At 39.3% G+C, this 15297-nt stretch overlaps 1 protein-coding gene across 1 annotated transcript in view; it reads left to right on the top strand.

Annotated features, from left to right (window-relative positions):
• The window catches only part of MRPL48 (mitochondrial ribosomal protein L48), a 469376-nt gene that overhangs the window by 434816 nt on the left and 19263 nt on the right, over positions 1-15297 (top strand). Inside the window, exon 7 of the mRNA XM_044072213.1 lies at positions 189-278. Coding sequence (XP_043928148.1) covers positions 189-278 — 90 coding nt within the window. The remainder of the gene's footprint in view (positions 1-188; positions 279-15297) is intronic.

A 15297-nucleotide genomic window follows, 5' to 3' on the forward strand; every position in this document is an offset into this window, starting at 1 on the left:
CAAGATTATGAAATTTCAGTGTTTTAAAGTAGACCCATATATATATATATATATATATATATATATATATATATATATATATATATATATATATATATATACACACATGTGTTTGCATGCAAATAAACACAAGAATCAACATGCTAACTGGAAATTCTACTTAACAGTATTTTGTTTCATATCTTCAGATCAGCAGTCTGAGTGCTACATTGGCTCCCATTTTCATAGAGATTCTACAACGAAATCAACCAGAGGGAGTTAATCTTTCCATCAAAGAGGTAACAAGAGAATGTTGGAGTATACATAGAAGTACTGCTTGTTTTGTTTTCCATGTTTGACATGTCATAATTTATTAGGAAATATTTAAATTAATAAATGTATATATTACTGTTAATATGAAGATTCAGAAGAACCATGTAGGATAGTTACAGTGGAAGCTTTGCTTTAAGGAGTTCTGAGATGTTGAACCTCAAACGCTTTTTTTAGCTGTGGTCTGTGACTGGAGGATTACCTGCACTGCTGAAGCATGCCAGTATCAGAGGTTCATTTATAACCTAGCATTAATGCAAGTTTCCCCTCACCACTAACCTGCCCATATCAGAGCCTCATGGTTGTACATTTTCAACTGTGCCAACAGCATTCACATTTCAAAAAGAGATGCCCACAGGCCTCTGTCCATTGCCTGAAGCTTAGATGCGTTTGTTGCCCTTTACAATTTTTATATAACATTTATTCATTTTATGGAGATAGTGACAGAAACCTTTATAATCAATACAGTGTACTCGATACAGGAACAAGAGTAGTAGTAGAACAACAGTATTAGCACTAAAATCGGAACCCCTGTGACTAGCACTTGCTCTAGAACCTGCTGGAAAGCACTAGGAAGCCTGAAACTGATACAAGCACTCAACTCTCCTTGTCAATAAGGAGAAATTAATCATAGGCACTAAACAGCCTATAATTGCAAAGCACCTTGCAAAGGTAAGGGAAAACAGCTCTTATACTTTACAAAAAAAGCACCTAAACAGGCATGGCCAAGGGACAGCTTCCGGTGATTTCTTCTGTCCACCTGGTGAATCTGGGCATACTGGGGCAATGCGGCAACTGCCTCATGTACACAGACAAGCCTCTCCTCATACCACCCACCACTACATCCTGCGAGAGATGCACTTACATAGCCAAACTGAAAGCAAAGCTCTCTCCAGCCAAGATTGTGCTAAACACTCAAGAGGAGAAGGTTAACACCTGCACTACACCTCAAGCAACTCATAGCCCTTCAAAACCCAAACCATCAACACCCACACATAGCAACACTAAACCCACATATGCTGAGGCCCTTAACATTAACCTGCCCAAGCAACAAGGACCTCCGAAGCTGAAACGCAAACAAACACCAGTCACAACCAAAGTGACACATAGCTCACAACTCCAGTGTGCCACCCAACAGCAGCCCTTAAGGTAAGACAATGTACCCATCACTTTAGTCATAGGTGACTCTATAGTCAGGCACACTGATGTCCCACTCACCAGGCTGAACAAGGAGAAAATTACAGACAGCTGCCTGTCTGGTGCCAGGATCCGCCACATAACGCATGCACTCATGTCACTCCACAACAAGTACAAGTACGACTCTGTCATTGTCCATGCTGGAGTGAATGACTTGTGACGTACCTCCCTGGACTACATGAAGAGACATGGAAGAGCTCTCGGGTCATGTGGCCCAGGCAGGTACGACCCTAGCCCTGAGTAGCATCCTGCATTCGCCCAGAATGATACCACAGTACAAGGACAAAATTATTGACTTCAACAATTGGCTAAGCTTCAGGTATCATTCAAAGGGGATCCAGTATCTGTCTGCCTGGGAAGACATGATAAACAAACCACGATGCTTTGCCAGAGATGGTCTGCACCTGTCACCCCTGGGATTCAGGTTACTGGCTAAAGCTCTTGCCACCCCTATAGTGCCTTTTTTAGGCAAGCTTCAAAGGACAAAACCACCACCGTAACAGATACAAGCATGCAAAATCTGAAGGTAATGCTACTCAATGCTAGAAGTCTAAACCTCAAAGTGCACTCTTTCGAGGCACTCCTAAAAATGGAGAACATAGATATCTCTGCAGTAACTGAGACCTGGTTCAAGGCTCCAGAGAGCACTCCCGCAATACCAGGCTACAACTCTTACCACACTTTTTGGCCATAAAACCAAGACCGAAAAACTAAAGGTGGAGGAATGTCCATATTCACCAAGGATATTCACACCTCCAGGCTAGTTGCCCAACACAATGCATCTGAAATTCTCCAGGTGCAACTAACACTATGTAAGACTGCAGTCCAAATTGTAGCTTGCTACATATCCCCCACCATGCCCCAAGATTCTCTCTACACCTTTCTAAACATACTGGAAAATATCATGATACAACCAAGCACCCTAATACTGGGTGATTTCAACTACCATTCCATTAACTTGGAAAACTACTCGGGTACCAGTTCCTTTTCCCAACGGTTCTTGGAATTCATAAATTCCAACACCCTGGATCAACTAATCCATTGTCCCACCAGGGGCTCCAATATCCTAGACCTGGTCATTACCAACATGAGAGATAGATGCTCCACACCAGTGGTCACCCCCTCATTGATCAGATCTGACCATAAGCAAATCACCCTTGACATCCACATCCCACCCCCACCCCCCAGTAAGGAAACCTCCTTAAAATACTTCTCCAAAGCCAACTTCATGCTACTGAAGTCAGAAGTGACAAACTTCATGACACCCATGCATATGGGATCTGAAAGTTCGACTGTAGGGTCCTACACTAAGGCACTGTATGAACACATCCAGTCGTGCCATCCCAGATAGAACCAAGATGCTCTCCTCCAAAAAAAGGAAGCCAATCTGGTGGTCCCCTGCTATAAACAAACTATACAACAGAAGGAAGAAACTGTTGCAGAAAAGAGGAAAATCCCAGGATGCAAAAAACTCCCTCACCAGCCTCAGTAAGAAGCTGAGATCCCTCATAAAATCCTCAAAAGCTAGTTACGAAAATAAAATTGCCAAAGATTCCAAAGACAACCACAAGGCATTCTATAGTTATGTCAAGAATCTAAATGGCAATGCTCAGATTTGCTCTGAGCTACAACAGAATGGCATTAAATATACTGATCCCAAGGATATTGCCAATATCCTGGCAGATCAATTTAGTGCCAACTTCACCCCCCTCTGACCCCCTAAAGGGCCCATCTCAATACCAAAAGATTGCCAAATTCCAGTAATCACAGCAACACAGGTAGAAACCACACTCTCCAAAGCTAAGGATACAGCATCCATGAGACCAGATGACATCCCAGGCTGTGTACTACATGAACTACAAAATGAACTGGCACCTCACCTAAGTGTCATGTTTAATCATAGCCTCACCTCAGGCTTCGTGCCCACTGAGTGGCACACAGCTACAGTTATCCCACTCCACAAGGGGGGATCCACTTTGGATCCCGGGAAGTACCGTCCCATCAGTCTGATGAACCTGATCTGTAAGATCATGGAACGCATTATCATGGAACTTATAAACAAAGACATTGGCAACCTTCAAACACTGGACCCCACCCAGTTTGGGTTTGTGAAGGGCAGATCTTGTCTCCTGAACCTGATTGACTTCTTCGAATCAGTCTCCAGAGCTGTGGACGAGGGTAAGGTGGTCCACGCGGCCTATCTGGACCTCGCCAAGGCTTACGACACCATCACCCACTCTGGAATCATAGATAAACTTACTAAGCTGGACATAAATCCCTACGTCACTTGATGGGTTGCCAACTGGCTTACTGACAGAACCCATTCTGTAAAAGTAGCTGACTCCAAGTCCAGCTCTAGACAAATGACAAGTGGAGTACCTCAGGGTTCAGATTCAGTCCTGGGACCACTCTTGTTTGACATCTACTTCTCTGAAGTACAGGCCAGCACTAAGGGACTCTGGCTAACAAAGTTTGCAGATGACTGCAAACTGGGAGCCATTATTGAATCCCCAAATTATGTGGATATTCTACAAAAGGGCCTTACAGAAACAGATGCCTGGTGCCAGAGCCATGGGCTCAAGTTTAATGCCAAGAAATGTATAGTTATCCCCTTTGGAAAAAAACATATACCCATGAATTACCACATAGGTGGCAGTACACTAAACATCGAAAGTGTGATGAGAGACTTCGGGACACAGGTGGACAGTGGTCTCACCTTCGATAACCACATCGCCACAACAGTCAGGAAATCCTATGTGGCACACCTCACTATTAAGGACTTTTCATCCAGAAAAAAAGAGGTAATTGTCCTACTGTACTCATCCCTCATTAGACCCATTATAGACTATAATGCCCAGTTTGTTATGTACCTCACAAGACATCTGCAACAGCTGGAAAGGCCACAGAAATACCTCACTAAAAGAATCACAGGCCTAAAGCAGATGCCATATGCTGACCGTCTAAAAAAAAACTCCAGCTGTACTCTGTGGCATATCGTCTACTCAGAGGCAATCTCTGCTTAACATACAAGACCATGTCAAACCCTGAGCTGTTGGACATGCTCCACTTAAAGAAATCCCAATCCCTCAGAGCCACACACTCCAGGGATCTAAACCTTGTCATCACAATGAACAAAACATGTTGGAGGAATAGGTTCCTGACCCAGAGACTCCCCATACTCTGGAATAGACTGCCCATACATGTCAAGCAGAGCGCCTCCTTGGCCCTCTTCAAAAGGAACCTTGATTATTGGATGGAAGATGGGAAATTCACCCCGGGGATCATGTCAGTCGCCCTGCTTGACAGGGGTCCAGGGAAGTAAATATTGTGGAAAGAAATATCCAGGGAATTGTTATGGCTAAGCTTTTATAGGCCCTTGGGCCGATAGCCTAGTACCAACCTATGAACCTAAGAAAAGCCAGCAGTAGCACTCTTTCTGTGTTTACCATTGCTTGGAATCCTGAGGCTACAATATTTCCTTCTCAGAGAGCTTTCCTTGATGAGATTTTTCCCCGTGTCTGCCTCCTACTTTTTCTACATATAGTATTCCTCTCTTTACAGGGTTTAGTCTAGATCCCCATATAAAGAAAAATATAATATTGATAATTTCCTTTTCATATATTATTGGCATATTACATACACTAGCTAAATAAGCTAATTTTCCTAATACTACAGAATTCAAAAGGTATTCTTTTTTTATAAATGAAAGTCTGTAAACATTTTCCAGTCTCGCGTTTGTTTCATTTTTCCTGTAACAATCTTCCGTTGTAAATGTACAATATCTTTCTTCCCAAATCTAATTTATAATACTAATATTTCTTGCATATTGAAATTGATTTATTTTATTTTCCCATCATACCCCCAATCCTTTAATTTTCTGTTTTTTCAAATTCATACCTATTACTTGTAAACATTTTATTTAAATACGTTATGTTTTTCATTACACTCATCGGTCTATTAGTTAAAATAATGTCATCTGCATATGATAATGTTATAGGTATTTCAATCATATAACTTATATTTTTAACTCTTAATTAATATAACTTGCTACTACATTCATTACTATTGCAAATGTTGTGCTACTCAAAGGGCATCCTTGTCTTATTCCTCTCTTAGTATTTATTTCTTCCAACCAACCATTAATTAATACACTTTATTATATTCATATAAAGTCACACACACATTTTTATCGTATACTGTACAACTTAAATATGTCCCATAAAATTATATGTTGTATAGTGCCAAAAGCTTTTCTTAGGTCTCCTATCATGATCTGTAGTTCTTCTTGTCCATTCAAGGTATTCTCTACTAACTCTCTAACAGTCATTACTAATTCTAGACTTCATCTACCCTTAACAGTATATATTGTATCTTGTGTAATGCTTGCAATTTTTACTTCCATTTTTGAATAGTTTTAATAAAAAATCCTATAATCCATATTATTCAGTACTATAGCTCTCCAATGTCTTATTTTGTTCTTTCCAACCTTTTCTGTATAAATTTAAATCTCCCACTACATAGTTCCTTATATTTAAAGCCCACAGTCATCCATTCATTTAAAGGAGAACCGCACCCACAAAGTCAAAAAAAATGTTTATTTCATAATGGTTTGCTCTTTCCTACATCTTAATACCACTATGGGACCATTTACAGGTTTTTAAATATTTTTATACATAATTTCTGAGTCTGACCACATGAGGTCTGGCATCTTGAAGTAATTCTCATTGTTTAGTCTGCCTCTAGGTATCCCACAATACAGTGCTTGTCTGTAAAAAATTACATCAAGCAGGCCTATTTCTTCCTAAAGCGCCTGTCACTGCATTGATTTTACACGCATACACTGCTATCTTTCAGTTAGTTTTAAGTAACATTTCAGGCCGTTCAATAACTACTTAAAAGACAAACAATGCAAATGCCACAGAACAGACTTTCAGAATGCATTTTACTGCTGCTTCTTTTTAGAATGGCTAAATTGCATTCATTTGTGAAGTCTGAATTATACTACTATGACTCATCTCCCCCTTCACACCTAACTTCCCTAGCTGTCAAAGTGCTAAGGGTAATTTGAGCTGTTACTGCTGTGATTGAGACTTGACTCATGTATTTGTTTCCTTGTTCTAGCCTTTACTTTCTGTATGGGTAGAGGAAGGACCAGAGAGCTGGGTGGGTTTTTAGGCCAGTCGTGGTGATGTCAGTTTTGGGAGAGATTTGGCCAGGAAACTACCTGTATTTATTGGCCTTAGTGACATCAATGAATTGGAGACTGCATCAAGCTTTTCCAAGGCAGGATAAAAGTTTTTTGAAAGTGAAATCTCCACAATACAGTAAGGTGCTATTCTAGTGGAGTGAAACAGTCAATTTAAAATATTTTAAATGCTGTATTATTCTTTATTCATAGCAGAGACAGTAAATAGGGAGAAAAAGGACAGAGAAGTTGAGCATTTAATACTAGAATCCCATTGGTGTCCTTTAAGTCTTCTACAAAGTATTTATTCTGTTCTGTTGTCATATTTTATACAGGTGATACTTTGTTCCATCAGGTCCTGCTGCTATTTGTATATTTACTTGTCCTAATAGTCTGAATAATTCCTATAATGCTATTCTCTTTTCCAAATCCATGTTACTGTCCATAATATTTCACCTTTCTTTCCCTTTCCCTTATCTTCAAACGTTTCTTGTACATAATTCACTACTATTTTCATTATATTTTTTATCCCTATGTATCATTCACGTTTTGGCTTTCAGTTCCCTCGCTATACTGTCTACGTCTATTTTTTTACTTAAAAATGGTGCAACTTCTTCCTTCCCCGAAGAAGATATCTATGTTTAAATAGTAAATTCTTATATATTTTATTTAATTTATCCCTTAAATTTCTTTTTTCATTAATGAAATACCTGTTATTTTTTTATAATTACCAAATGCCTCTTCACTTATAGTATTATACCTTTTCTTCACTTCTTTACTGTTATTCCTGTGGCACACAGTATAACTTTTTTTATATTTTCTCTTGAAAGACATCCACCATTCAGACTAATCTTTATAAAACTGTGTCATACTAATGTGTTCCTACCATCCTATTTCCCCCTTTCCTTCCCATTCTTTCTTATTTAATCTTTTTATACCTTTTCCTATCTTAATAACATACTCTTTGTTTTTTTCATCTCTATCCAAATAGCTCTATGATCTGAAAAACATGTTCCTATTATGGCTTCTTCCATAGTCTGTAATTCTTCAGATATCAGAAAATAAACTTCCTCCATTCTGTCCATTCTCTATATGCCCCTACTATATGTCCAATTGCTATTATTCCAAATGCAGTTTACCACATCAAATAATTTCCATCACTTTTCTGACATCACCAGTCTTTTTCTTTTCTTAAATCACAATTAAAATCCCCGCTATAACAATTTCCATATTTATGGCCTTATAGTTCAAAATTTGATTAAACTTGCTTTTAGATTTCCTTGTCTCTGTGACAGGAATCTATCCCTCCAGCATGTCCTGTTTATTTATAGCTAGCATTCAACAATTATCTCTTTTTTTTTTCCAAAGGATCCTATTAAGTTTATATTATTAACCCTTTCCTTTCATATTTAGCCCTATAAATTTTCTTTTTCTCTCTCATGCCCTTTTGCTGATTGATTTATTTTTGCCTTTAACTATTTTACAATTAACACCTTCTTCATCACTAATCTCAGAGCTTTAGTTTGTATTCAGTTCATTTTTTGTGATTCGCTTATATCTTTCTTCTTATTTTTATCTTTACTTATAATCTTTCCTCTTTGTTTCTGTCCCTGCTCTTCTTGATTTAATATTTCAATTTCTCTTTCTTGTGTTTGTTCCTCTTCCACTTGCTCAAACATACTTGCTTTTTCTGCCCCATCCTTCCCGTCTTTACAGTCCATCCCCATATGCCCAACTTTATTACATTTATAACACTTCATTTCACATTTTTGCATCATGTCCTGTTTCACCACAAATATAAAATTTTCTTTTATCACAATTCATGATGAAATCCTCCACCAATAAGTTTTCATTTGACCGTAATACTTTACAACTCCTTTTTGACCTTCAACATTTATAATACTTGGAATGTTCACAATAATTTCATTTTCCATTTTTAGTATAACATTACACTCTCATCCCTGGTCTGTAACCCTCTGTTGTCACACTCCTGGGAAGTGTCTATTATTTCTTTATATACATTACTTCAATGTCTTCTTCAGGCCTCTTTATCAACTTCAGTCTTAAATTGTATTTTTTTCTTGGTTTCTATAAAATCCACATATAAATAACAAGTAGCAAAGTCTTTATTTTATATTCTTCCAGAATTTTTCCATTATATGTCCATTTTCCATAATAATGTCACAAAAAAATCTCTTCACTTGTATGATTAAAAGCTCCTACCTCTGAAGGCTTTGTTCCCAATGGAGAAATTATATTATCTCATACCCCATATCTTTCCAATCCTCTTTCTTCTTTAAAGTAAGTCCTTTCTGTGAAATTTATTCTGTGCTTAAACTCTAACTGTTCTCTTTCTACTTCTTTTCTTCCCTTCTCCGTTATTATCCCATTATCTGCATATGGCTTATTTTCCTTCGCAGTATCTTTATGTATAGGATCATAGGAAGTTACTAGGAGGCCCTTACAAGCCTAGACAAGAATTTAGTCCATGTTCCAACAAGTCAGCACCCGATGCCACTGTCCAGCAGGGAAACAAGTAGAATCCCAGGGGTGTATTTTCTGCTCTCCATCCAGTTATCCAGGTTCCGCTTAAAAAGGGTTAATGAAGTACTCTGCTTGACACGGAGAAGGAGTCTATCCCACAAAATGGGGAGTCTCTGAACACAAATCTGTCCTGCCAACAAGTCCTGCTGATGTTACAGACCAGGTTGATGTCGCACGTGTGGGTTACTCGAATGGAGCTTGGCTTGCGAACATGCAGCAGTCCCATCAAGGTGGGGTCTGAGATTGTTTTGTAGGCCAGACAGAGGTCACCTCTGAGGAAGTCTGTATGAGACTGAGTAAAGGGACAGGGTCTTTAGCCTATCTGTGTAGGGTAGATGTTTGAGGTCCTGGATCCTCCTGGTGAGGAACCTCTGTGGTCTCTTCAACTGCTGCATGTATGAATTCTGAATCTTTTTTTTGTATTTTGTTCCATTAAATCCCCCAAGAAATGTCCTTACTACTCTCTGGCTCACTTGCCACAAGCAAGTCCTGCAAAATATCATTCTGCAACCGTCCCAACTGGAGGGTTGTAAGAAGAACTTTGTTACTGTCCATAATCTCCTCAACAAAATGCTCCTGCTGGAACCTGCATTCTGAAGCCTGTGAAGGTCCAGTTGCCTTCACTTCTGTCTCTACAAGATCAGAATGTTGTACACTTAAGCATTTTGTCAGAATGGGAAGGCTCCACCACCTTCCACATAATCCTATCACAATCCTTCTCCTCCCCTTGCTGATGTGAAGTTTCAGTTGATTTCACTTCTACATCTGTCTCATTCTGCTTCTCTCTGATCAGAGATTCATCGGTCAATTTATCTTTGAACATTAAAATACTGTCTAAAGAAACGAAAATGTCGGCAACAGTTTTAGACACCATATTGTGCCTCCTGCTTCTCCAAGCTGCCTATGTGCCCAAAACGAAAACAGAAACAACATGTAACAATTGTCTCACTAGTAACAATGAGTACAGGAAGTTCCCTGATGCCCTGGCCAAATTTTCCCTTGCAGTGTAAATACTATCTCGGGTCTCCCCTGAGAAGAGGCTACTAGGCTAGTGCGGCTAACCTGGTCAATAAAGTATAAATAAATGTCCTCGCTCACTGGGTAGTATCTGCCTGTTCCTACATGTTTAGGTAGTCCAGAATGTTGCGTTGAGACAGAAATTCTACTTTTCTAGATGAAATTGCAGTTATGCAAGACTAAAAGTAACTCCTGTTTAGAATCAGTCTCCTTCTGATTGCCTGCTGTAGATGAGACAGACAAGGGGAAGAAGTGCCCAATTCTCACCACACCTTAGAATAACCTTTTCTCTCTTTTAGGTGGTCATCTATTTGGCATATTTTCCATTTTTGTTATGGCAGTTTAGCTATGAGATAAAGTTTCATCCTGTAAGTCCTGGATTTAAGTACCCCAGTTTGCACTTTTAAACTATGTGACTGAGCAAGCCGCTTAAGTAGGCAGTACCCCACAGTCAACCCTGAAAAGAGAAACTGTGTCCAATGAAACTCATCAGGATGTCATTTGCATGACATGGTAACGCCTGCAGATGGTCTTACTTTGTGCAAAAAAGCTGATGGTCTTCAGCAACCAGCAGCTTGTAATAAGATTTGCCTTCTCAAGCAGACAAAGTATTTTCTTTCCTGTCCTGAGTCATAACATATAGCTGATGTATGTGAATGCATTTCCTCCAGATGAGGACTCTAGGCCTATTGACAGATTAGACAGATAATTTTCCACCCACCTTCTCCTGTACTGTGCTGATCATCAAGCCAGTTCCACAGCTGCTATCACCCATTAATTTCCCTGTGTGGGGTGAGAGCATATAGCTGTTACCCAGGCAACAATCCAAGAGATTTTCCCTTATGCCCTATCCGTTCTGCTTGTACTGACCCACTGGACATCCAGTTCTTGACACCTTGTGTGAACTAGGATAGTATTCTCCCTCTTGAAGTTAGACACCTTCATCCATCTGGAGTCACCACTAGTAAATGTAGGCAAAGTGCATGTCCCAGGGCACATTTCCCCCCTCCCCCATGGAATTAGGAATAGCAGATAATTCTGTTCTTACTCTGAAACTGCATTTTTATATGTTGAATAGTACTTTTTAGGCATGTATCATCAAATGACAAGACATTAATTTTGTTTAGGGACACTGACGTTTCACTTCTGGGCAAATGCTATGTTATATGACTGTCTCACTATTAGAAAACATGGGATTTTCATGGAGTTCAGCATTGTAGACCAGAGCACTTATTCACCACCAACTGCATTTCTTCTCATATTTGCTACCTACAATACTGCTAGTTTATTTCATTGTTTGTTTTGTACCTAGAATGTTTTAATTTTACATATGCATTTTTTCTAGATACAGTGGAAAACTATAGTACATCACAGTAATGTCGAAAGGGGTTGCACTTACAAATCTCAGGCATAATTCCTGGATTTCATCATAAGAAAGTGGTATTTCATTTTTTTTGAGAGCTATACATATGTGTCAGTGATTCTAGTCTTACTTTGAAAATGGGATCTTGCATATTGCATACTACTTAAAGAATATGTGCCCTCACATGGGCATGACAGGCCTGCAGCTTTTTCTTCCCATCATACTGACGGTCTGTCAGGCTGGAGTCCCTGTAAGAGGTAGTTCACCCATCTTTCCTTCTGTTCTTTCCCACACTTAATGTGCAGTGGAATGACACTCATTTGGATGTTTGGAAGCTTCCAGAGTCCTTCATTCTTTCAGTGTGATTTTCTCACATTTCAGTGTCAGTGGTGCAACAGACAGCTTACTTGCCTGTGGTGCGAAAGGCTGTGGGTTCTATTCCTACATCAGGTAAATTTATTGCTGACAGTACAGTCCAACTATAGGGGGAGTTTTGCACTCCTGAGTATATCGTCCTTCAGATGACATGTTAAACCAAGGTCCCATCTGCTTGAATTGGTGGTAGCTCAGGCAGATGTAAAAGATCCCATGACACCTAATGAAAAGAGCAGGTGAAGTCCCATGATGCTGTAGCCAAATTTAATCTAGTAGTATAAATGCCACCTCAGGTCTCCAGTGAAAACAGGAAATAAGATCTGCGGCAGTCAGGCATGAATGTTGAAGTCAGGTGTGTGGCACTGAATCGAGAAAGTTGGTGACAGTTAACATGATACCCTGACCCCATGTAGAAAAAATGGGAAAAGGGGGGCTGATGATGATGAATGACGATGTCTCCAGTGAAAACAGGCTACTAGCCAAGTGGGACTAACCTGGTCAACAAAGGCTAAATAAATAAAATAATAAATAAATATAAATAAATTTTTGAATGGTTGCAATGTCTTCTGAGTATCTCTGCAGAAAACTGATCACATTTGTTGCATCAGAGACAAAAATCACAGCAAAGAGGTATTTGCATTTTATGTAGAATTCAATGAAACTGCACTTTGCAATGGTGTGGATCACTTGAAAACTTTCCCTTGGCAGGAAAAAAACACTGGGGAATATAGTGGTAAATTTTGCTTCTGGTTTCTTGGAAAAAAAAAAAACATCTGGAGAGCAAGGAACATACAAATGCAGGTAAGGAATTGCATGTTTCCTGTAGGTCTATGGAGGGTAGAGGCTTCCCTCTTCATCTGAGCCATCCTCAAAGGTATATGTTCAAGGATCACATGTCACACCCATATTCAGTCTTTACTGATCATACTTGTTCTCCAGCTCATAGCAGACTTGAGAATGCCTGTATTTTAGGTACAGGAGTCTTCTAGCTCCCAGACATATTTGGCCCATCTTTCTTTCCTTAGGTGATAAACATTCACAATTTCTCCAGAATTCCTTCTATACGCAACATACAGCTGTTATACTCTATTAATATCATTGCCAGCTCAGTTGCACAAGTGGCTAGTGTCTTGCAACTGTCTGTCATCTAGTCATGTCTCCCTTTGCAGGGAACCACTATAGCAGTATTTGTCACATCCTTAAATCTGTAATAGCATGGCCTAATTAGAATATATCCTCATGGTGACAATACTTAAGGAGCACCATTCAGATTGTGGTGTCAGGTCCCTGCTCCCTGCAGACTCTGCCAAGTACATGCAGTTTCAACAACAGGCACTGGTACTGACTCATATGTCCAGAACACAGATCCCACTACTGACACAGAGGCATCATACATGCTTGTCACAGCTGTCTGATATTAAGTTGTGTTTTCCTAGGTGTTGCTCAACCCAGTACCAGTTCCACTAATCAGGTCTGCTCAGCACCTCCTCCCCTTTTGCACTCTAAGGATCTAAAAATGGTTGTCTTTTTGTCTTCTGTTGCTGAATCAGTGCTCTTCATGTCATGTCAGACCAGCACTAGCCATGGCCACTAAGTGTTATTCCAGTTTCTTTTCAGAGCTACAGTTTGCGTCTGCATATTCTTCAGTATAGTCAGTCTCCACTAGCAATTGATTAAGAAGATCCTTATCTTCACCAGTTTGGAAGAGATTATGTTCTCAGAGTAACCTTGGGCCCCTCTTGTCTTCCATATATGAATATGGAGAAGTATATGAAGACTATACATCATAAGAAAAATCTGTCTTCAGATGTAGACAAGGAAGAGAACATTGGATCACCATCCTCCAATTTGAAGGACCTGAAATTTGGAGTGGCACTTTGGGCCATTTGAGAAAAGGAGAGCTGTCTCAAGGACAATGACTTCTTCACAAAGAAAGCATGCTGGTTACTCTGCCTTAGATACAGAGAAAGATGGGCTGTTGCTATCAAATATGAACGTTACGTATTTACCACAACAACAGATGTGTAGACTGGTTTCTGTCTTCCCTTATGACCCCACCCTTCCAATTGTCATTTCAATAGGGGCTTGGAAGTTGCTCCAGAGATATTTTGTAACTTTACTTGTGCTCTGCCTTTCATAGGCTAACAGAGATTTGGAGAAGGGATCATTCCTTCCTTGCACAGCATTGTGAGAAAAGGGGCAGAGTTAAATTGCCTAGGAAATTTTGAGGAGCAGAGATGTCCAAATTTTTGCTGGCTTTGAGTCCTGCAGGTAGAGAAAGAAAGACTTGGGCCTACACAACTGCTAGTTTGGCAAGTACTTAACTTTCATAGCAGAAAGATTTAACACATGCACTTCCTTTAGAATGAGATGGGTGCCATAGCTCATTGCATAAAAAATAATACACTGTACCCTCTGTCCCTTAGACTAACTGCCTTCCCTTCCAAGGCTTGATCTGTGAGTATAGGCAAAGAGAAAGGACCAGGGGGATTATAAGTGAAAGACCTGCTCTGGTAGAGTTTTTATTTGAATTTAGAAAAGAAGAATCTGTTAAGAAAGAGACAATTAGTGGGACATATAAAATATTGCGCAATAACTATAAGAATCAATCAGAGAAGGCTAGAAAAGATTTGAGAAGAGAGACTGAAAAAAAGTTTACAAGAAAACAAAGGAAAGACATGTATGGCTTTCAAGTATGCAACCAAGTCCAAGAGGTTTGGGATCTTTGCTTGGATGTGGTTGCATAGGTATTTTTATACCACAAGAAGACTTCAAAGAATTTTTCCTCAGGTAGATGGCAAATTCTGGCAGTATTATGGAGAAAAAAGAGGCAACTGAGAACATATCTTTTGAGAGTGTAATGATTTCGCAGATTGTAAAAATTCCCTGCAGAGTGGTCTCTCAGAAATTTTGGGTGAGCAAATACCTATAAGTAAGCAAATTATTCTTTTGAGCTAGAATACAAGATCTGAATTGCTTAGACATTGTAAGGCCTAATAAGTTTAATTCTGTTGGCTGCCACAAAGGCAATTACTAGAAGATGTAAATCAAAGCCTACACCAACTGTATTTCAGGTATTGAATATTATGAAAGAGATCAAAGAACTGGACGAGGGATTTTAGAAAAGGGAAGGAGCAAATTACGTAGAAGTAACTGGAAATTGTGGGAACAGTACATGCATAATAATGTTCAGAAGGACTGAGGTTTAAGGGAGGGAAAGAATTCAGTATTTTTGTAATGTTGGACTGATGATAGAAGCAAAGAAAATATTTGGGATGCATATTTTATTTAAAGAAAAAAAAGTTAA

Source organism: Protopterus annectens, chromosome 5.part0 (genome assembly GCF_019279795.1).
Source record: "Protopterus annectens isolate FY-2018-M chromosome 5.part0, PAN1.0, whole genome shotgun sequence".
Classification (NCBI taxonomy): domain Eukaryota; kingdom Metazoa; phylum Chordata; order Ceratodontiformes; family Protopteridae; genus Protopterus; species Protopterus annectens.